Source organism: Pungitius pungitius, chromosome 16 (assembly GCF_949316345.1).
Source record: "Pungitius pungitius chromosome 16, fPunPun2.1, whole genome shotgun sequence".
Classification (NCBI taxonomy): domain Eukaryota; kingdom Metazoa; phylum Chordata; class Actinopteri; order Perciformes; family Gasterosteidae; genus Pungitius; species Pungitius pungitius.
The window spans coordinates 12818985-12842204 of NC_084915.1; the positions used below are offsets into that span (position 1 = coordinate 12818985).

The 23220-nt window shown below is 42.2% G+C and overlaps 3 protein-coding genes across 7 annotated transcripts; all 3 read left to right on the forward strand.

Moving 5' to 3' along the window:
* The first annotated feature begins 1168 nt into the window (after window positions 1-1168).
* Window positions 1169-9805, forward strand: LOC119215837 (dixin-like). Of its 4 annotated transcripts, none has more exons than XM_062558167.1 (21): window positions 1169-1423; window positions 2097-2226; window positions 2394-2516; window positions 2628-2859; window positions 3078-3179; window positions 5110-5204; window positions 5305-5408; window positions 5615-5707; window positions 5948-6001; window positions 6096-6146; window positions 6257-6361; window positions 6479-6532; window positions 6645-6716; window positions 6861-6902; window positions 7034-7099; window positions 7455-7601; window positions 7747-7810; window positions 7893-7983; window positions 8189-8297; window positions 8444-8523; window positions 8604-9805. In XM_062558167.1, the coding sequence occupies exons 1-21, from the start codon at window positions 1361-1363 to the stop codon at window positions 8611-8613; spliced, it is 1887 nt and encodes a 628-aa protein (XP_062414151.1). In that variant the 5' UTR covers window positions 1169-1360; the 3' UTR covers window positions 8614-9805. The 4 variants fall into 4 exon arrangements, with proteins under 4 accessions (XP_062414151.1, XP_062414150.1, XP_037324200.2 ...); XM_062558166.1 differs by having other exon boundaries at window positions 2100-2226; window positions 2391-2516; window positions 8604-9804; XM_037468303.2 differs by having other exon boundaries at window positions 2391-2516; window positions 8604-9803.
* A 647-nt stretch (window positions 9806-10452) lies between these two features.
* dlat (dihydrolipoamide S-acetyltransferase (E2 component of pyruvate dehydrogenase complex)) lies at window positions 10453-17819 on the forward strand. 2 transcript variants are annotated; one of them, XM_037467724.2, is made up of 14 exons: window positions 10453-10899; window positions 11784-11885; window positions 11968-12092; window positions 12970-13117; window positions 13662-13788; window positions 13925-14100; window positions 14232-14382; window positions 14503-14570; window positions 14997-15104; window positions 15398-15505; window positions 15611-15729; window positions 16360-16522; window positions 16676-16812; window positions 16902-17819. In XM_037467724.2, exons 1-14 carry the CDS (start codon window positions 10645-10647, stop codon window positions 17029-17031), a joined length of 1917 nt encoding a protein of 638 aa, XP_037323621.2. In that variant the 5' UTR covers window positions 10453-10644; the 3' UTR covers window positions 17032-17819. The 2 variants fall into 2 exon arrangements, with proteins under 2 accessions (XP_037323621.2, XP_037323620.2); XM_037467723.2 differs by having other exon boundaries at window positions 10454-10899; window positions 14994-15104.
* Window positions 17820-18749: 930 nt separating this feature from the next.
* Window positions 18750-22801, forward strand: zgc:165604 (uncharacterized protein LOC792578 homolog). The gene is made up of 7 exons (XM_037467725.2): window positions 18750-19352; window positions 20121-20275; window positions 20441-20507; window positions 20620-20751; window positions 21557-21712; window positions 22109-22231; window positions 22313-22801. Exons 1-7 carry the CDS (start codon window positions 19289-19291, stop codon window positions 22516-22518), a joined length of 903 nt encoding a protein of 300 aa, XP_037323622.2. The 5' UTR covers window positions 18750-19288; the 3' UTR covers window positions 22519-22801.
* Window positions 22802-23220: the final 419 nt, after the last annotated feature.

Genomic DNA, 23220 nt, shown 5'->3' on the forward strand with positions numbered 1-23220 from the left:
GTCTCAGGCCCCGAATCTTAAAAACAGTTTGACACAGCCAAAAACTGAAAGCATTTGGTATAATCTTGATGAAAAGTAGGAAAGAAAACTACAGCAACATCAGAGGATTTCCTTTAGAATGAATTCAGAATTGCACTTATTGAGTTGCATTTGACATTGCTCACTCCAAGTCCTTTGCTTACTGAGAAATATAGCTGGATTCCCTCTGTGTTATTGTTCCCGGGATGTTTGTTTTGTTCAAAAGTGCAAGAATGATGTGAGTCAACTTGTGTGCTGACAAATTATGCAATAAACTTTGATGTTAAGAACTTGTTGGGACCTTAATCATGTTGTCGAAACAAAAAGAGTGTTGTGCCTACAGGGTCCGGGTCAGAGCCTGATTGCAGTAGAGACTTCACTCAAACTCCCAGAAGACATTTTTTGATTGAAACTCAGCACGAAGGTCCCATTGGATGAGGGCCATGGACACCGCAGGGTTTTGTGATGTGGCCTCAGAATTTAAGTTTACGCACAACATTATACATTAAATCCATCTTTAGGTGACAGTCTCTTTTGACTTGACTAACAATAGACAATAGTTTTGTTATGTTTTTCTTTTCTTTTCTTTTTGGATCCTGAAGAAGTGAAAGAATAACTTCTATGCTTTTGTTAATTTTAGAAATATAGTGATGATTGATGTTAGAAATAAATAAAGAAATGAAATATTGTGATCATCTCTGGATATATATCCTGCACACATCAAACTGAAAAATATTGTGTTTTTAAATGTTTTGGCTATTACAATGTATTATTTTATGTTATATTGATAATAAAAATGGATCTTTAAACTCTTAATACAGTTTAATTGACAGAACAGTGTAAATATATAGCATGTTACACTCTTTTATGAATATTTTCAATTAGTATATCTCGTCATAGCCCATAGTGGAAATGGATGACGATATATTGTTTTTGACCTGCATATTTTTGTATTATCCAATACTACACCTCTTTTTACCTGAAAGTTGGCGGTGAATGGATACAAAGTAAGGGAATGCTGAAAACCATAAGAGTGGGAAATAAACGAGACAACTGTGGGGCATCAGGTCCTGGAGCAGCATAGTTGCCATTTGATGTTTTATGCTGTTATATTTTGAAAAACCTGCCACCGGAAGTGGCGTGTGCGAGCGTGGTTAACGGTAACGTTAGCTGTCTCCGCTCACTCAGGCGCCCCGGTATGTTGACGTTTAGCCGGAGTACAGCAGAGCCTGGTAACGGGGGTATGCCCGGTGTTTCGGGCTAGTCGTGTGAGTCAATGAGCTAGCCAACTAACGAGAGATAACTAACTTCATTCAGCTTAAATGGGGTTTCGAGTGAAAAGATGATCGCGTCACTTTCTAGAGGAAGTTTGCTCGATGAGGTTCTACATGGTGGCTTCAATGAGGTAACGTTTACATACCGTTAGAATTACACACGTTAGTAAATCAACGTTGATCTTTATTAAATTAGGTTATCCATACTGAAAAGACATAAATGAACTAACGTTAGCCAATGCACCGTTATAACGAACATTTTTTTCTCTGTAACGTTAGTTTGTTGTCAATGTTAACGTTAGATAAGTTAATTAATCAGTTGGGACGAAAGGAAAAAAGATGATCAACTAGCGTGAGTCTGTTTCTCAAAAAGCCATACACAAGCAGAACATTATTTAAATAACGTTTTATTTGTTTTCTCCGCTGTGCTCGAAACGGGGTGCGTTTTTTGTGTTGTATCCCGGACAACGGGGCGTCACGTGACTGAACAAGACCGGTAAAAGAGTAGGCCTAACCGTGTGAAACACAAGAGAAGAACCCACATCCGTTTGAACTATACTAAACCATGCATCTCTGGCCTGAACACAGGATGATATAATTAACATTCACAACAAAAATAGAATTCATCATCATCATCGTTAGAGTGACAATAGATTGACCCCCCCTCCACCCACTTAGCCCTGCCCAACGTAATAAACAAAAGAACTCATTTGTCATGCTATGGCCTCAGCCCCCCCACCCCCACCACTGCTCCAAACCTCTGTGGTTTATTAGATGTGTGTCTCTCTGATTGATGAATTGCAGCAGCAGCTTGCAGCCTATGTTTCCTGGGTGAACTGTCAGCTGAAGAGGAAACCCGGCCTGAAGCCTATCACAAACCTCAGGCATGATCTGCAGGACGGGGTGGTGCTCACGCAACTCATAGAGATAGTTGGTAAATATGTTTATGCGGTGTACGCATTAAGTGACATTTAGGCAATATATATATAGTAAAATTCGTGTAGGTATTATGTATACCTAAACTGTAATGTCTAATCTGGAAGTGCACCATTCTTTTTAAATTATTTGTTTAAATTCTTTCTCAAATCACACTGTCAGCAGGGGAACTGCTGGAAGGGGTCCATGTTGCTCCACAGAACAAAGAGGAAAGCAGGCAGAATGTGGCGCAAGTCTTGCAGTTCATTTCCTCCAAACACATACGCATGCCACATATATCAGCAAGAGGTGAATCTCAGAATGTTTTGTGTTTTTTTGGCACTTTTTACGTGTTGATGCCAAGTTCTATGTATGTCTAGGTCTTTACTAATTGCACATACATTCCCTTTCTTTTCACAGACATTGTTGATGGTAATCTGAAATCTGTAATGAGGATAATTCTGGCGTTAGCCGCTCACTTCAAACCCTCAGCCAATCACAGGGCTGCCTCTGGAAGTGGGAGGAGTTTGACCAGAGGCTTCGCCAGCCACGACCCTCTCTCCACTGTGGCACTAGCACAAGGTGCCGCTGCTGCACTGGCATCAGCACAACTTGATGCTTCGCAGCCTACACGTGCCACACGTCTCCAGAGGTATGCCGACATCCGAGATCATTAACATGATCACAAACGTCTGTCAATCTCTTTCTGTAATATCAACAAACAATCTGTATCAAGCATTTTGTGTGCAGTCTTTGCTGTCCTCTGGTGGACAAACATTCATCATCATTCATTCATCATTCATTCGTCATCAACTGTGCACCAGTTCTTAGTTATAAATGAATAACCGTTGCTTTTCTCTCACCTTTAAGTTGCTGGGGGTTGGATGCGGAAAAAAATGTGTGCGTTCGTGCAATGGTTAAGCAGTACGAAAGAGGAACTCCAGATGAGCCGGACAATGCCCCACCTGGCAGGTAATTCTATTTCACAGAAGCTTTATAAAGCAGGTGTTTAGGTGAACATTGTACCTAGACAACTACCCTCTTAGTGATCTCAAATGCATCATCTCAAATAAGAAACCAGTGTTCTGAAGGACAAGAGTAGTTGTGTAATTTCAAGCATTTATTTAAATACCCTGTAACACTCACAGGGTTTACCTACTGAGTGTATGAAATACCGAAGTATCGGCTGGATCATGTTGTGAAGTAAATAATTGAGTAAAATCAGCAATATAATATAAATAAGGCAGTTAAGCATTTAAGTTGTCTGTAACAATTGGTTTTAAGAAGTTATTTAGAAGAGATGACTTATTCCTTGAGCTGAATGGGCCCTGATGGCAACAGCCATCACCTTTAGCTTTACGTTTTGCTTATGGAGCAGCCCGACGGGCCCCACTTGATGATCTAAGGCTGCGAGGTTGCTCTTAGGTTGCCACAGTTCAGTTGCTGAATGGCTGAAGTGGTGTGATTATGCAAGTCAATTTTAACGTTTTTTTTTTTTTTTTAGAAGTATATTTTTACACCAGACTGCCATTGAGTGTTTGGGAGAAAACATAACCTTTTTGCTATTTATTCTGTGTGCTTATGTGTGTTAGTACCACTGCCTGATAGAGCATATGACTTTATTCATCCAGACCTCACCCCGCTATGTGTGTAATACGTTGTTGACATCTTTGAAAACCACAGGCAGATGATATCAAACAGCAACAATCATACTCTGTTTTCTCCAGTCACATGTCCAGTTATGCACTGTTTGTTTTAATGTGGGTGCACATGTGCCCGCGCTTGACTTTTGATAATGATATAAAGGGAAGTCCATGCATTGATTCTTGGTAAAATGATAATGAGGTTTTGTTTCCGAGAGACAGATTAAACAGAGCTCTGAGATGCTAAGCAGTGTCTGCTGCTTCGGTTGCCATGACAACTTGCTGGAAGGCGTAGAGCAGGGTGTGTGAGAGTTCGGAGAATCAGCAAAAGTCAAGAGGTTTTCTTTTTGTGATACTGATGCCAGTGACACTCACAAGGTGAAACTTAAGCTCCTTGGAAGTATTTTATGAACATTTTAACCCACCTTTGGGCCCACTATGGGGGGGACGCAAATTAAATGGTAAGAACAGACACTGTGAATGTAGATTCTTGAGTGTGTGAGTTGATGCTTCTTTTAATAGAACAATTCTTCATTGCTACAATGCAATGTGAAAAGAGTGTAAATGAAGTGTCTATGCACAGTGTGCAGTTTGTAAGTGCTTTGATTTGCTAAAGCACTTACAAACTGCACACTCTTGGCAAGTTTGGGTTTTGGAAAAATATGTGTTATTCTTACGTTTCTTTTTTCTTCTCCATCCCATTTCCGCTTCTCTCTTATATACCGTCTACATGGAGTAAGAACATGAGTAAGAATAATAAAAAGGGAGCATTATTGGCAAAGAGCTGTCAATGAAACACTGTGTTTAACAGTTCTATTATTTTGTGTATGAAAACAGTATTGTGTTTTTTTTTTTTTTTCTTGTTACCAGTGCACAGACAGGGCTTCAGTTTCAAAGTTTAGTTATATGACAATTAGTTTTCAATTTTCAGCCGTTTATAAGTCCATTACAAAATTTACACAGAAAAAACTATTTTTACAGACATTGTCTTCATACTTTTTCGGATGCATTTGTTTTATACGTCGTTCTTCAAAGGGACATTTACCACAAAACAAGTACTAGATAAAAATCTTAACTTAGTCTTAACATGACATACGTATGTATAAACTATATTACTACAGATATATTACAGCAAAGTGTGATGTTACCCAGCAAGGTCCAAGTACTATGTAATGGTGTTAACACGGGGTGTTAACATGCACACACGCCGCATCCTTCTCAGGAATAAATTAATCAATCAGTACTTTGTCCTCCATGAGCATCAGCTGCGGCAGTACACTGTCATCTCCAAGAGCTCCACTCGGCACCCGCCCGGATAGAGCGCAGGAGGACCACCAACCACAGGAGAGCAGTGGTGAGTTCTATCCCCCCGGCGAACCGGCAGGGCATTTGATTAGTGAAAGTCGAGGCCTACGGTAGGACATGTGATAACACTGTGTCCCGTGTGCGTGCAGTGGAGTCATCTCACGCTGTAGCGGAGACGGCGTTGGAGGGTTCTCTTACGGAAACTTTGGAGCAGGAGGTACAGGAGACCCGTAAAATGGTGTCTGCTTTACAGGTACATGCATATTGAATTTTGTCTCTGGTAACCCTCTGTGTATTGATAAATATATTTTTATATATATATATTATTGTCCCTCTTGTTGTTAATATTTCAGAAAACCAACTAGCTATTGGTTTAACTGGTTTGAGCTTTCTGAACTCAGCAACCGGACTCCAAAGTTCAAAGTGGTGTCACATGTTTCTACCCTCTTTGTCTTTTAGGCTCTGCTGCTGCATGGTTCGCTGCCTGAGGATGAACAGGATGAGCAGGATGGGTCTTTGAGTTTAGACCAAGGCAATGCCGAAAAGCAACTGGTACTGCGAGACACTTCATTTATTGTTTCCATTGCATCTCTTTTTCAGTCTTTATTTTCATTTTCTGCTTCACTGTCTTCTTTGCTCTGTTTTGCCAGCTTTCTGTAATCAGCGTAGATCACATTTCTGTTGCTTTACTGTGGGTTTGTGTGTGTGAGAGCGTGACACGGGTATCAGTTTCCCTTCTCTCTCACTCCATTGTGGTTCTCACACACATCCCTTCTTTCTCTCTTTTCCCAGGTAGTCATTCACAGTCGTTTGGATCAAAGCATGGAGGAGGCTCGGGAGCTAAAGGTAAATAATGAAAAATAAGTCATTTGTTTTCGTTTTACATCAATATGGTCTTGTGTTGTTTGGAGAAAATTCACACATTTGCCTTTTGCTTTAGAGGGAATTGTTGCGCTGTAAGCAGGAGATGAGAAACTTGCAGGGAGTCAAGGTTAGACTGTTAGAGATATTAACGTATTATTAACGTAATTTGATTGAAGTGAATATGATTCTGGTTGCCCGGCTCAGGTTTGGACTTTGTGTGTGTTTGTAAATGTGCAGGACGCCCAGCAGCAGAGACTGTGCACTCAGGAGGCCTTGATACTGCAGATGAAGCAAGAGCTTCTCAGAGACGGCATGACGAAGGACGAGCTCAACAACCAGAACGTATAAAATCTGCTGTGCAATATTTTATGAGTGAATGTTAAGTCCTCAAAACACTATAATACAAAAATGTTGAGTAGGTACTATTTTTTCAGGCATATTTGTGAAAATGTGTTACAGGCCGAGCTCCAGTGGAGGCTGGAGGAATGTAACAAGATGTGGGGAGAATGCAAGGTGAAGTACTCCAATCTTAGTTCAACCATCCTGATTTTTATTGACACGGCATCAGTCTGGATTTTCGCTAAATGACAAACCCTACCTTTTCTCTTTGGTTGGCGGTGTGCAGAAGGAGATCGCACAGAAGGACAGGCTTCTGCAGCAACTCAAACACAAGCTTGAAGACAGCAAAATAAAGCAAGTAAGTGAGCGCATGTTTAGATTTTACAGGGAGGTAAAACAAGCCGCGCTGGCCTTCCATCACTTCCATCTATTTAGTTATGAATTAGATATATTTCAAATTGTTGAATCTAGCAGGTTTATATCTTGTGTGTTTCTTTGGCAGATTGAATTGGAAAGAGAGTTGGAGCATAAAAACAATGTGGAGGTAGTGATGTTTCTTTTTTGACTCTTTCTGCTCTTAAATCCTAAAAAAGAGTTTAGATGCCATCTTCAGTGTGCATCAGTCCATGGAGCCATGAATTCAGATATATATATATATATATTTCCTTTTCCCAGATTCCCACCAGCACAGTAAACAACGGGAGTTCTTACTCTGGAAATCCGGCTCTGTCTGTATCAGATGTAAGTAATATTATTATTTATAAAAATATTCAGATAGTCGGTTAGTTAGATATATTTGGCTAACAAAGCATCACACGACTATACGCTGAAGTTGTCCTGAATGATAGTCCCTTGCAGTATTTAGGCTATATACTCATATGTATACTAATTGTACCCCTGAAACATTGTAAAGTAAGTTAAGGACATTTGTTTTGACATGTAAATGACCTGGAAGACCGTTGCTTTCAAATACAGTATTTGTGGGACAGAGCAGCGGGCAAGAACCTACACAAAAAACATCAGTGTATAGTTTTAAACACACACCCAGCTTTTTTCTACAATATTGTGTTTTTGTTTTTTTGTTTTCTGTCAACAGGCGGAGGAGGTTCAGCTGCTCAGGGATTCACTTCGGAGTCTGAGGAACAACTTCAGAGACCACGACCCACAGCACCACACACTGGACACGCTGGAGCAGGGCATCGTGTCACTCATCGACAGACTGCACGTTCTGCATACACACAGGGTACGGACAAGAGCACAAAACACCCACAAATGAACGAGTATCAAATGGATCCATACTGTCAAATCTTATTAGTTGTGATTATTTTATTTAAAATGTTACGATTTAAAATCACAAAAAGCTGTCAACATTTGTCCAAATACGGCAGGGGAGGGGGAAATCTCCGAGACGTAAAGGCCCACACACAGACTCTGACACCTGGCCTTGCACAAGTTAGTTGTTTAAGACATTCACTCCCTGAATACACAGAAAAGTTGTGCTTTTTGCTAACCATGTTTCTGTTGTCCATTTCAGAGGTTTCTCAGTCCCACAGTCTTGCCTCCACTAAAATCCTTTATTTCACTGGAAAATCCCCAACACCTTCCATGATCAACATACCGAAGAGGTGATTGTGTGTGTGTGTCCCTATTATTATAACTGTGAATCTGGTCATAGTCTCCATAGTCTAGTATTGCCGGTGAGCAGTGATTCTTATCATTCTTTTTATCCTATATTTAGGCCAGTGGCCGTAGGTATAAAATAATACAATTTAAAAATATAAAAGTCACATGCCGTCAAGAAGAGTGAGTCTCTTTGTAAACACTGCACAGGTTGGGTGAGGTTACTCTAAAGGATGTTAAGGCAGCTGTGGATCGAGAGGGAAACTATAGGTACCACTTCAAAGCCCTGGATCCTGAGTTTGGTACTGTGAAAGAAGAGGTAAGAGATTCCTGACTGTAATTTAGCAGTAGCCTGTTTTTTGCTACACTCTCAAAGATGGAAGAAATACATACCTATGGCATGTAAGTATAGTTATAAGAGCAGAGTAGTCAATTATGAAGATAGTATCCTTCATGTCTGTGCAGGTATTCTTGGATGGAGCAATCATTCCAGGTTGGGAAGGAAAGATAGTGGCCTGGGTAGAAGAGGACTGTGGTGAGGAAAGGTAACAACATGCTAACTTTGCCTCTCTCTCTTCATCCTCATGAGTCTCAATGGTAAACGGTGCACTTTTTTGTTTTTTAGTCCGGTGTAGGGTCAAGCTGGGGGACATGACACTTTGTTCTTACTCCTGGTCACTCGGATCCCAGAGGCACATCTAGACGACTGTTCAACTATTCAATCAGTGCCTTAAAAAGTAAAGCTATTTCCATCATGTGCATGTTATTGCCAGGATGTTACTGTATTTTTGATTTAGCCGTTTCTAAAGCCACGGTCATGTTGTTGTTTCACCTCCAGTTGAAATGGAGGTTTGTACTGTATTTAAGAATTGGAAGAAATTTAAAAATGGCTTTTTTAATTTTCCAGTATAAGTTTAAATTCCTTGTTCAGCAATGAAAAAAATACTACCAAATCTATTACCTGTTGGTAATACATATTCAAATTTGGCTTTCAGTTAACGTACATTGCATTTAATTATGAATACAAATTAAATGAACAGTATTATTTTTAGAATATGAGAAATTATTTTCTGGTGAGAAAAAAATGATTGGAATTATTACACAAGGCTAAAAGAAAAGTCAAATAAACTTTATACAACTTTTTTGGTGACCTCATGGTTGTTACTTGCAGTATAAAATACAAATATTTAGTAAAAAATAAAATGAACAAACACCAAACCCAGATGTGGGTTTAAATGTCAGTCAGAAATGCTCAAACTAAACGGCCGTCAGTTCAATTGAATCAATGCTGGAATTTTGATGTTCATGCAGATATGCAGATGAACAGCACTGTTATTTTTGTTTTCTTAATTACATTTCTTTGTTCAATTGAGTAAAATGATTTTCACAAGTCAGTAGCTCTTTTCGTTTAAAGACTGTGAAATTAGACTGTGTGTATGTGTGCGTGACATTAGGATGTTTTCCTCTACTCTTCTTTTGTCTTCCTATTTAGGATCAATGTGTTTGCCTTCACTAACAAGCCAATTGAAATATGCATCTGTTTACTTTTATATCAACATGTTTAAATGCCATAACTGCCTGTGCTGTAAAATGTACAATTTTCTTGTGAGATGGTTATAATATATGGTTACTGTCTGGTAAAGAAAAGACTGTTAATACCGACCAGTAATTTTAAATAAAGCCTGAGTTTTGTTTTAAAAAAAAAGATCTATTTTATGGTGTCAGGGAGACAGGGGAGTTTTACTAATAAATGTTTAGTTAAGAAATGTTCTCGTATCTTGAAACATCCATAAGAACCTTCACTTTCATAACTTCAAAACATTTCATCATAGATTAAAAAACTTCCAGCTTTGTGATGCTTTTTTAAAATAAATATTCTTTATTTCTTGCCACTTGGGATTGATTGGGCGGTTGTCCCCATGAAACCTGACTGACCTGCCAAAGGGTTCAGTCATTACCAACTCGTGCTGTACAGCCAAACCAACTCACACACACTCACAGGACCTACTCTGAAATTGTAGCTCATTCCCAAGTTATCTGAGATGCAAAAAGACCTGGATGCTTAGTAAGAGAATTTGAGAAGCTAGAACAAACTAAAGAATTACAGATTAATTTTTGTTTTAGAAATTGATCAATCCACAAAAAGTTTCGGTGCTAGAGTATATTGGATGTAAAGGTCAGTTAAAAGATGAAAGGGGAGCTGTCTTTTAAAGATTATAAGAACATGCTTTACTACATTTACAGCACAATACTATTAATGTGTATGGATAGTCTGATGCTTCAGTGAAACCATGTGGTTGCTGATAGAACTGCAGTAAAATACAGCCCAGACACCGTCTCTGCATACAATTCGGGTCACTTTCTTTGTTCGTTCCATTTAAATTAGCATTTGAGTTTAATTCAGCATTGTTGTGGGATTCGCAGAAGGGAATATGCACCGAACCCTTTTACGACACGTTTACGACGCCTGTTCTGAAGCTGCGACAGGACGAGGAAGGGTGCCGTAAAGCGTTGTGTTTTGGACTGAGGGAGGTCATTGGAAAGTGAGGAGTACGAACGGGCTGGCTCTCAAGGCGCAGAGACACCCAGTGCCGGGACACATCTCATGCCGGTGTAAGACAAATAGATAATTCAACAGCTCCGTTCAGTGTTTCCACCGCCGCGACATGCTTCGTCTGATCCTGCGGCTCAGGCCGGCCTCCGGGCTGCACTGCCCCCGTGCCCTCCTGCTCGGGCCTGCTACGCTCAGCACCCGCTCTGTGCCCGGAACCGGTTCTCTGAAGCGGCTTCACTGCGCAGCCGGGTCCCGGACGACGTGCCTGGCCTCCGGCTTGAGCCACAGGGGGACTCTGCTGCGGTGCCCCCCGCTGACAGGCAGCCACCGGAGCGGTCGTTTCTACAGCCTGCCGCCGCACCAGAAGGTAACGGCTCCGGCGGTCCGGTTGCCAGAGCACCAGCGTTCGCGGTTAAAGCTAGCATGACCTCCCTAGCTAGCAGCTAGCAACGTAGATAGCGCTGTCATGTACTGGCCACAATGTCACTTATTTAGAAATACCATCCAGGTGTTTTACCAGTTTAAAGATCTACATTTTAAATCAGGAGGTGTTTCGTTGCTGTAACGTTACCAACATATACTGAATTATGTCATAAACATTAGGATGCAGCAGTGGAGCTGGGTAGTCTCACTTGAGTCATAACATTAAGCTGTTAATGAATTCTATATGACTCGAATACAAGTTTGGCTTTACAAAGGACCTCCCTAAACCCAGTAGAATCAGCCTGGGTCCTTGTCTGGTTTAAAGGATTTGATTATACGTTGTTCTCTGTCTTTGGTGCAGCAGATTCCCTTGCTGTGTGAATAGGCACCGCTGGGGGCCCCAGTCCAAACAGAAAGGTCTACTGCAATAAGATAATAATGATAATAACCAATAACTCGAATGTTATTCAGGCTCGTATCTTTCACCACATTTGGCAAATTTGCAACCCAAATCTCAAATCTGCAGCTCACCAGTGTGTTTATTCTCAAACTGAACAACTGACTTTTATATCAATAAAAATTGTAGAACTATCTAACCTAGCAAAACAACCCCCCTCTCTCTTCGTACACATTTATGGTATCCTGAAATATACTGAGTAACTGCTAGAGAATTAGCTCATGTGTCTTAACATGCAGCACTTACATCCGCTATGCTGTCATTCTTGAATCCATTTTTCTTTGATATTTGGTGATCGTACAGGTCAAATGCGGTGCTTCCTCGTGACTCCTTAATTCCTGAACACTTGTAAACTGCTGTGTGTTCATCAGGTGGAGCTTCCCGCGCTGTCGCCCACCATGCAGACGGGAACGATCGCACGTTGGGAGAAGAAGGAGGGAGAAAAAATCAGCGAGGGCGAACTCATCGCTGAGGTTAGGACCCATTTCTGTTTGTTCCCATATTATTGTAAGAAGTTGTCCCTCGACAGATTCCAAAAGTTTCTACTTTTTGTAGGTGGAGACCGACAAGGCCACTGTTGGTTTTGAGATCCTGGAGGAGTGCTATATGGCAAAGATTCTGGTTCCCGAAGGGACTAGAGATGTTAACATTGGAGCTGTAATATGCATCACGGTTGACAGGTACGTTTCTGTCCTTGGACGATGCAAACTACAAGCTGGAAAAAAGGTAGCCTCACTTAATAGGATTATTGTCTGATTCAAAGAATTAGTTTTCAATATTCTCTGGGTTCTCCTGCTTTCTCCCACAGTCCAAACTCATGGCGGGTAAGACTACTTACTGTGGCAAAGTTGTAATATTCATTTATTTTGAATGAATATCACGCTTTACTAATGGAGCTGTTTATCTTAAATATTTAAAACCTGCAGTGTTACCGGTGCATGGTTAATGAGTGAAAGCTCTCCCATGAGCACCTTTCAACCGGGAAAAGAACAAGACAATTCAAGGCCCAAATCAGATTCCGCTCAGTATTTTATCAGCGCTGTCTGCAGAGGAGGGTGGCGAGGATTTAATGGCGAGGTTCAATAGCTTTGTGCACATCTTTGAATACTGTGCATATTGTCATATGCTGTCAGTTGTCATATGTTTTGTGTGTAAAATCGTTTTAATGAACATCTTGATGGACAAAAATGCAGCATCCTTAGACAAACTGTATCGGAGGACAACTGTGTCCACGTGCACCTCAATTTCACTCTGAAATGTTCTTGGCCTTCCTCTTGGTAGCAGCAGTGACTCACTGTAACAAACCATTAATCAGCAGGCTAGTTTCTGTGCCATAACATTTAATGAGGGAAATTTATAGTTGAATTTGTGTATGGGCAGGGCCATAATTGAGGCTGATCAAAGGGCACATGTTTCCAAGTTATTTTAGGAAGAGGAAATAGCGCACTGGCTGCTGTAATTTCTTTGCATATCAGAATATCTTTTGCTGTGTAGTCTAGATGTAGTTGTGCTTTATGCTGAAATGTGTCTAATATTTGTGTGAACATTTCCCTGCAGCCCTGAACTCGTCGCGGCCTTTAAGGACGTGACGTTGGAATCTCTCCAAGCAGCCGGTGTCAGTCCTTCCCCGGGTGCCTCGACTCCTCCGCCTGCTGCCGCCGCTCCCCCCGCAGCCCCGGGCAGCTCTTACCCCCCACACATGAAGGTAGGCGTGTTCTGACATAAACAAAGTACAATCCGGTGTAGCGGATATGACAAGATCTTTTTTTTTTCTGTAGTAGTGACTTACAGACATTATGTTTTTTTTTTCTGTCAAATTCTTTTACATCACTTCAACCAGAGATTCTCATTATTTATAATACTGCCATGAAAAAGAAAAACACATTTGTACGTTTTACTTGTTGGTCAATGCGAGCAGCAGTAGTGGCTCCGTGGGGAGTCGTTGATCTGATCAACAAAATAACAAATAGCTTGCACAAAACAGAAATATTAATTTGCAGTTGTTTCTGAAGACTTTTTTTTCCCCTGCTTTTCTTTTTTACTTCTCTACCCGAGGGGTCTCCTCTCATGCCCCATTCAGGTTGCCATTGTTGCAGAGTATAATTTAAAAAATCAGTTGAAAACACTATTTATGTAGGAAAAATGCTTAAACAAAACAGGCTAAACAAAAGCCTCTGTCCAGACACGCCCTGGGGAGGTCACAGTTCCATCATTTCTCCCCCTGTTGACCAAGCTGGTGTGTGTTGCAGGTCACACTTCCCGCACTCTCTCCCACCATGACGATGGGAACAGTGCAGCGTTGGGAGAAGAAGGTGGGAGAGAAGCTGAGTGAAGGAGATCTGCTGGCTGAGATCGAGACCGACAAGGCGACCATCGGTACACCTCTACTGACCTAGTACTTCAGCACACTTGCGCCGTGCACTACGGAGCATTACAGTATTATTTAATGAGTCTTGAATAGCAGCCTCAAAGGAAAGTTCTCCTGGCTCAACACGTCTGTGTTTGTGATCAGGCTTTGAGGTGCAGGAGGAGGGATACTTGGCCAAGATCATGGTGGCAGAGGGAACTCGGGATGTTCCCCTGGGAGTGCCGCTCTGCATCATCGTAGAGAAAGAAAGTGACATCGCAGCGTTCAAGGATTATGTAGAGACGGGACTGTCCGAGGTTTCCACACCGGCACCAGCACCGGTGAGACACTTAAGTGGTCGTTGTACCCAAAGCACTCCCGACAGAAACCTCCTGAATTGACCTTGATTCAGATTTAAGATGGCTTGTGCAGGCACGACTTTCATGTGTGAACGTATGCGTTTTTGTTCCAGGCGGCAGCACCTGCACCTGCAGCAGCAGCTGCCCCCGGCCCAGGTACCGCGCCCGCTGCCCCGCCAGCACCCAGGAAAGGTCGCGTGTTCGCCAGCCCGCTCGCCAAGAAACTCGCCGCCGAGAAAGGAATAAACCTGGCACAAGTCAGCGGTAGGTGACCAAGACGCAGGCGGCGACTGAGACCGTTATTGGAAGAACAGGAATTATTGAGCTGGAGAAAGCTGTGGTAAAATATTTGATACAGGGCACATGGTGGTGTTTTCTGTTCAGGCTCCGGTCCCGATGGGCGCATCACCAGGAAAGATATCGACGGCTTTGTTCCACCAAAGGCCGCACCCGTAAGCGAAGCACTTCATTCTGTTTCCACGAGCGATGCATGTTTGATCCTGTGGAATCATGAGCAGCATCTTCACTCTCCGTTATGGATTCTTCATATCCTGTTTTGACCATATGAATGTAGTTTAAAAGTTATTAATGAAGACGGACTCTCATTGTTTCTGTCTGAATTGCTGCTTTTTAGTTTTATATGACTGAAATCCTTTGAGTTTGGACTGTTGGTTTAAAACTAAATCTGCAATTTGAAGACCTTCAGCTGTGTAAATTTCAATTTCAGACATTGGTTACATAATTTCCATATTTTGTTTTCCATCGAGATGTTAAGTTACAACAAGCTAAAAAGGTTTTGCCTCTATAAATGTCCTACTGTATGTGCCACACAGCATTGCATTGATTCAAAATGCAAATTAAATGATTTCCTTCAGCAGGCGGTAACCGCCGCTCCCCCTGCAGCCGTAACTCCGGCTGCTTCTGCACCTGCTGCAGCTGCACCAGCGGGGACCTTCACAGACATCCCTATCAGCAACATACGGAAGGTGAGGGTAACCGCACAAACACACACACACACGCCTGCCTGCCTTCGGTGGTCCGTTGTGTTGGATGAGGACTTCCTCAGGAATATCTCCTGATTCGCTCCTTCTATGCACGCTGCCGCTGTTATTGAACGCTGTGAGGCGGAGCTCTGTTATCTTTGACTTTTGCTTGCACGTTTTGTGCAGACCACCAGCACTCGCACATTCATCAACACAGTTTGCAGGAATCCACCTTATTCCTGTCCACGGTGAATTACGGATCAAAGCTTCAGTGCAAACATGCGTCTCTCCTGCAGGTCATCGCTCAGAGGTTGATGCAGTCCAAACAGACGATTCCCCACTATTATCTGTCTCTAGATGTCAACATGGACCAAGTGCTCGAGCTTCGGAAAGATCTCAACAATGTGAGTTTTTATTTTTAAATACACGTGTGACGGACAAAAATGTTGTACAAAACAATAATAATGATTTCCTTGTGTCTCTAAAACAACCTTGCCTCCTCTCTCCAGGAGGTGAAGGCTCAGAATATCAAGATTAGTGTAAATGACTTCATCATCAAAGCCAGCGCTCTGGCCTGCCTCAAGGTACCCGAGTGCAACTCCTCCTGGATGGACACGGTAATCCGGCAGTAAGTGAACACCCATGAACAGGCCTCACCAAACGCATGTAATAAATACAGTAAACGGGAGATCTGGTCTCTTGGTTTGATTATCTACTAATCTTTGGCTTGCAGTCGTGAGCTGGTCATAGTCAAACCTCGTTTTAGCAACAACTCTTCTTCATCAATATTCTAATCTAGTCTACCTGTCTCAGTCTTTACATTTAGTCTGACATCAAGACATGGCGTGGAGCTCCATGTGAAGCAATGGTCATATTTCATTGTGCTGTGTTATCAGTGTGTGAAAAGATTGTAATGTAACCTCAAAACAGACCTTCAGTTTTCTGTAACAGACTGATATCTGGGGGGGGGGGCAATCAAATGTTATGAGTTATTCAAATACCTTTAGAGTTTGGACTGAACAATGTGATTCTAATATCAGTATCACAGCTGTTAATAACAAAGCTGGGAATACAAAAGACGACCGGCAGCACGTTTCCACTCTGGCTGGATATTGGTCTCTAAAGGTGTAATTACACTATTGTGCCAGCAGGAGCACAGAAATCTTTTTTCCCAACTCTTCTCAATTAAGAAAAAAAGTGACTCTGACAAAAAAAAGTGTTCTGTTCTATCATCAGTATTGACTTTAAATGTTTCCAGGAATCACGTGGTGGACCTGAGTGTAGCTGTGAGCACGGCCAGTGGTCTCATCACGCCGATAGTCTTCAACGCCCACGTCAAAGGACTCGCCGCCATCAGCGCCGACGTGTCGGCTCTCGCTGCCAGAGCAAGAGATGGCAAACTGCAGCCACATGAGTTCCAGGTACAGCACATGATCTCATTCTGTTGATAAATATATAGTTTTTTAGTTCATAAAAATTGTTGAATGATTTTTTGGAGTTTTATGCAGATTTCATCAATCTAGTGAACTAGAAACTTTAGAACTGCCCTCTTCAACATGTGTTCTTTCCACAAGGGAGGTACCTTCACCATCTCCAATTTGGGAATGTTTGGCGTCAAGAACTTCTCCGCGATAATCAACCCCCCTCAGGCCTGCATCCTCGCCGTCGGGGGCTCCGAGAAACGCCTGATGCCCGCTGATAACGAGAAAGGGTCAGCGCCCCCCCCCACCCTTACCCCCCCGTCGGCCATGCTGCATGTCTGAATCCAGATCTAATGCGCCGTGCGTTTGGATCCCGCAGGTTCGACGTGGCCAGCATGATGTCGGTGACGCTGAGCTGCGACCACCGCGTGGTGGACGGAGCGGTCGGCGCGCAGTGGCTCGCCGAGTTCCGCAAGTTCCTGGAGAAGCCAGTCACCATGCTGTTGTGATCGGACTTAAGTGCTGTTCAACCGCAACAACAGGCGGAGGCCTCTCACCGAAGTGATCCAATCGGTCCGAATCGTCCTGTGATTGGCCCGCCTGCTAATAGGTCACTTCCAGTTACCCTGAAGAGTGAAGAGGCAGAACTCACGCCGCTTACCTCTCTCTCTCTCTCTCTCTCTCTCTCTCTCTCCCTGTCTTTCTCTCCCCTCCTGCTCATTCGCTATTTATTGAGGCCCGTTTTCAAGACACCAGAATTAGGTAAGATTTATCCTAGAATTGAGACCGGCCATTAAAACATCAGTACGGTTTCACAAAGGGAAGAGTTACAACCAGCGAACGTACTTATCCCAAAACGTGTGTGTGTGTGTGTGTGTGTGTGTGTGTTTGGGTGTGTTTGTGCTCATTTTAATAAACGGTTTTGAGGGAATGTGACAGACGATATAAGTGGAGCTATCGGTTGGTTCCAGCCTTTTATGAGTAAAGGAATGCGGTTATGGAGGATGGAGCTAAATGTATTTAACAGTTCAGAAACACACACACACACAAACACGTGTGTGTATACATATATACATATATATATATATATATATATAGTGGTAAGTTGTTTGGATGAAATAACAGCTGTATTGAACCTTCACCGTATGATTTAATACCTGTACAGTCCAAAATTTTGCCAATTTTATTTTCTAGTCTCAGACACTTACCTTTGGAAACATTCTTTCTCACTGCTGTAACGCACAACGACTGGTGCTGGATGTTATTTGTTTCAATAAATTGGAAGAGGTAAATCTTGTCCCATATGCTCTCTAGTTTTTTTTAAATCTTCTAAGGAACAGTCTGATCACGTAAAACAGTATTCCCAAAAATACATATTTCAACTAAGAATCCAGAGAAACTGCCTTGCCTTCCCCTTTTTACTTATTGCTACATACCACAAGAAGTAAAGTTAATAATGGATGTGAAGGAAGTGCCGTCTTTTTCTATGTATCAACAAGATAGAATCGCCATAGTAACGTATTTAAAGTAAAAGAGAGCACCTTGTTGAGATAACATTTGAAAACCTGAAAAAGTCTCATGTTACTTTGCAGCTCTGACCTTCAAGAAACCTTTTTTTAGTTCAGCCTGACTTTAATCTGGAAATATTATTTTTAATTTTCTGGCCTCTTTTCCGCTGCAACACTCCACTAATTTGTTTCGGTTAATAGCATCAGTGGACCACTGTCGCCAATAAGCCATGTATAACTCCATTACAGTTCAGTCATTAAGACAATCTCAAAATTATCAGAATGCTCATTTGGTTAAAGCAATTTCTTCATGTTCCCATACTGGGCTAATTAAATCTGCTTCAAAGGTCCACTGGCTCAGATTTAAACATGTGACATTTGGTTGAGGCGGAGCTACACTGGAACATTTTTGGATGACCACTGGAGGATTTGGCGCACTGATGGACTTATGCGGGTTATGAATAACTAAAACATATTATTAGGCCGATCCATAAAGCAACAGTGGCACATTTTGTTAAACACAACTTCCATGACCTCAACCGCCTTAAACATCTGCACAAAGATAAGTGTAAAAGATCCCAAGAGCTGATTTTAGAAAACAGGAGGTTCTGTAACTAAACTGCAAATCAAGGAAAAATAAAAATTTGAAGGATGAATATTGGTTTATTATTCCCAATATTAGAATAACATTTAACAACATTAAAGTAGGCTAAATCAAAGCTAGTGCTGCAACTCCTGTCTTCAAAATTCATTAGCATTCATTTATTTTATTGTATTTTACTTTGAAACCCCTTTTTCCTCATATTTCCCACAGCTTTAGATATTGAATTTGTTTTTTGAAGAATTCATTCATCATTTCAGGAGTTGCGAAAAGAGAAAAAGATTAATTTAAAATCAATAAAAGACACCACTGTATTTCATAGTGTCAACATTCTTCTGCCAACTTTTGAATTACATTTTAAGGTTCATATAGACATTTACTGTACATTTGGTTTGGAAAGACAAGCTGCACTACGTATACTGCACACCATCATGGGCATCATGACTAAATGCTCTCTATGGAGCAGCTGCAGTAATGTATGTCACAAACTAATTGGACTACACGCTGACCCAGTAAAGCTCTATATGAACATTTTCCCACACGACAACTTTACAAACAGACAGTGGGAGGTGAGAGTGACGACAGGAGAGGGTGGGGTTGGTTGTACTGCTCAGTGGAGGAGGAGGGGGGGGGGGGGCTCTCCTCTCTGCTTCAGCCATGGGTTCTTCAGGGAGATGGATGGTCTGGACCCTGTGTGTGTGTTTCACTGCCCTGCAAAACGGTGAGTCGGTCTGTGTGCTCATGTCTGTGTATAAAGCTGTGACGCCAAATGAGGAAGGCAACATGATAAATATAGGTCATTTTGTACATAACTGCTGTAGCCTCAAGTGTACGAGGGATCTGCAGAGCTACACAAGTTGCTGCTTCTACGTCTGTAATTACTAATAAAGTAAGGTAAAGTGTTTTTTTTGGTCATCAGACCCTGATAAACTCTGTGGTATTTGTCAATGTTTGTTATGTTTGACTGAAAACTGCTAATTCTATTGCCATGTACACTTTAAGTGTCTGTTATATTTGTTTTTGCCATCACAATTGAAATACTTGATATATCCTACTCGACAAGGAAGACTGTATACAGAAAGGGTTTGAACCATATAAAATGCACATGGAGTGGTTTGAAATGCTTCGTAGAGACTGGTGTTCGTGCACACATCACCGTGAAGTGGACTGTTGTTCCACTCAGTCGGTGATCGCTTTGGCTCCCCGTCAAAGCTGTCAAGTGTAATCAACTAACTAATATGCAAGCTGAATTCCCACACAAACACACAAAAGGCCAGGGGAAGACAGGAAGGGGGGCAGGGGGGGGCTGAGCATTGTTTCAGTAATGAAGGAGGAGAGGGAGGAGCTATAGGGTAGGAGGGTAGGAGAACAGAACATGGTGGAATCTGAAAGAACCTGAGGGGAGTGACTGCGTGTCTGGTGTCATGTGACTCATACGACCAAGACACGCGTCTCACTGGTCCTTTTCCCGCCTCGTTAACGCACACAGCTGCACTGAGGGTGACCGTGAGGGAATCGAGTCTGCAGGTGGTTCAAGGGGACGTCGTCGTCCTGCCCTGCTCCTTCTTCACCTCCACCCCCCTCTCCAGACTCAACGTCATCTGGACCCTGGCTCCCTCGTCCAGTCCCGAAAGCCCGATACAGGTGTGAATCAGACGCGGCTCTGTCACCTGGCAGCCGGATGAAATATTTGAAATGAATGTAGCAGGTATACTTTGGTGAGAAGCAGTTTTCCTGAAAGTTGTTTCCATTTTGTGTTTATTCTGAGCTCACTATAAATGGTATTTATCAATGACTGCCGTCCTCCAGGTGATCACGTACGACCACGGACAGGTGATTGAAGCCCCCTCATTCATTGGCAGGGTGGGTTTTACAGGTATGAACACTTTTTATACCCATCAACACAATTTTTATCTAATTGTATCTAATTATAAATAAATCTTCTCAACTAAAGACGGGATAAGGAAAGACAAATTCTTGTGCTGCAGGCATTCCTTGGAGTGCAGATATTGCCGTGAATGACACGCGTGTCGCGGATGCAGGTACGTACCGCTGCGTGGTCAATAACCCGCCAGAGACAGCGGATCCCGGCATCGGAGAGCTGGAGCTCAGCGTTCTGGGTAAGTGGGTCATGATCTGTGGGTGTAAAACTGTTCAATGGCACTTGCACGTTGGAAGCCATCACGGTTTAATAGACGGTGAATTAGAGTCTAATATTCATTTGCATATCTGCTTTGACTGGTGTGTCATTTATTTTAATATACGAGCATTTAATCACCTTAACGACGGCCCACCAGAAAGAAATACATCAGCAACTTTTGGATGAATGTCGTTACGTTCTGTTGAGACATTTATGAGCCCCAGAGGACACATTCCTATTACTTTGGTGATCATCTTACCATGATTTGAATGTTTTTTTTCTTTTTAGTGAAATGTCTAAAATACTATTTGATGGATATATTCCATAAAATGCGGTAACTTTTTCTCTATATCATGAGGTCATGATATTTTTTTTCTCAATGCTTTGATTGAAAGACCAACATAACTATTAAAAATGTGTCAATCACAGCTGTAATTTAGAGCTAATTGGCTAATCTTATCAGGCTCATGTGCAATAAATCTGCTAAAGATCCTCATGTTAACGTTAATGCTGATCCTGATCCCAGCATAAATTCAAAGTGCCACTGCTGTGCCCAAACTGCAAGAGCCACTGGATGTAGACTCAGTCTAATTGGGTTATTTCATTATGTCAACTCTACAGTTTAGTGATACACTTCCAGAGAAAAAAAACACTAAATAGAATTCTAGACATATCCCTTCAAACAAAAGCCGAAAACAGTAAACTGGATTGAAATGTGGCTCCAAGTCTTATTCATTAAAACTCCAGCAGCCTGTTAGAGACTCATCTACTGATGACTTGTGTAGCGCCGCCTTCGCTGCCCGTGTGCCAGTGGGATGGAGACATCGCCGCGGGAGGAAGTGTCACGCTGTCCTGCTCCGTGGTGGAGGGCGTCCCGAGGCCCCAAATCCGCTGGGATAAAGTGAATCCAGGAGAAATCGCACTTCCCATCAACGTGGAAGGTCAGTGTTGCGCGCACACACACACACACACACACACACACACACACAAAGGATCATGGTCATCACAAAAGTACACTTCCCCTCCCCCTCCTACAGTAGTATTGTACTTCCATAATGTTTTGCAGACACTATTTGTGTTTAAAAAAAATCCACACAGCAGAAGCTGAGATTTTAGTGTATGTAAAAAAAAGAAAAATAAGAAGGGGAAGCTGTGCCCTACAAATTCCCACAATTCAACTGGAGAGCATGTTAAATTTGAAACCTGACCCCCTGCTCCTGTCTTATTTGTTGGAACCGCACAGCTGCTGGTTCCATAGCAGGCTTTTGATAACGGCCTGGAGTCCTGATGACATCATCACAGAACTTTTGCACCACCATCTCTGCTTTCTCCCTCAGGAGATCTGCCAGGCTCCGTCCAGATCGTCAACGTGTCCTCGGAGACGTCGGGCCTCTATCGCTGCTCTGCCAAGAACCTCCTGGGGACGGAGAACTGCTACGTCAACCTGTCCGTGCACACGCGTAAGAACGCCATTACGCGCCACTCACCCTCTCGCACTAGTCTTTCTTCTTCTTCTCACTTTTGTCTCTCTGTGTCTCCAGCACCGGACCGGTCCTCGGGGCTCCTGCAGGCCGTGCTGATCACCTTGTCCATGAGCTCGGTGCTGGTGGCGCTTCTGGCGCTCGTGCTGTGGCTTCACCGCACGGGACAGGACGGGAGGGAGGGGGGAGAAGAGGAGGGGGAGGAAGAAGAGTGTTACAATGAGATACGATATACTCCGTCACTGATGAAGCGTTCGTTTGTTTGACAAAATGCTGCTTACTCAGGGATGAAACTAAAGACTTGAGATTGTGTTTCATCGAAGTAATTGATTTTGGTCCTTTGGCTTTTTTCAGTGCTCCCTGCATGCCACTGTACAATATCAGACTTTTCTAAATAAATGGCTCATCTTTCCAGTTTGTGTAGTATTTGACTTACATAAAGGATTCATAGTTACATACGTTCAAGTATTTACAAACCAGACGTATGAGGGAATTCTCTAACCCAGTATTATATTGTTTTTTTTAAATGACTATAATATGGTTTGTCATTCTACGTTTAAACATATCTTTTTTTCTAATATATATATATATATATATATAGATATATATATATCACATATATATATATATATATATATCACATATATATAAAATTGTAATTAATTAATCGAAATTAATCGCATTTTAATTGCATAAATATTTGACCTGAGAACAGTGGATTTTTATTTTTTGTTCAACCGATTCCAGCAGACAAGTGTGTTGTGTTGTGGATTCCAGCCTGAGAATCTGTGAGAATTGAGGTTGGATTCAAAAGCATCAACAGGTGTGTGGTGGAACAGTGCAGGGAGATAGCAGGAAGGCTGAAGTGTGGAGGATCCTCAGTTCAAACCTGCTCTCTCAGAAGGAGGGTTTGGTTGCAGTCAGGGCTTCAAACTGTAAACTTTGAAACAGTTTTGAGGTTTAGTAAA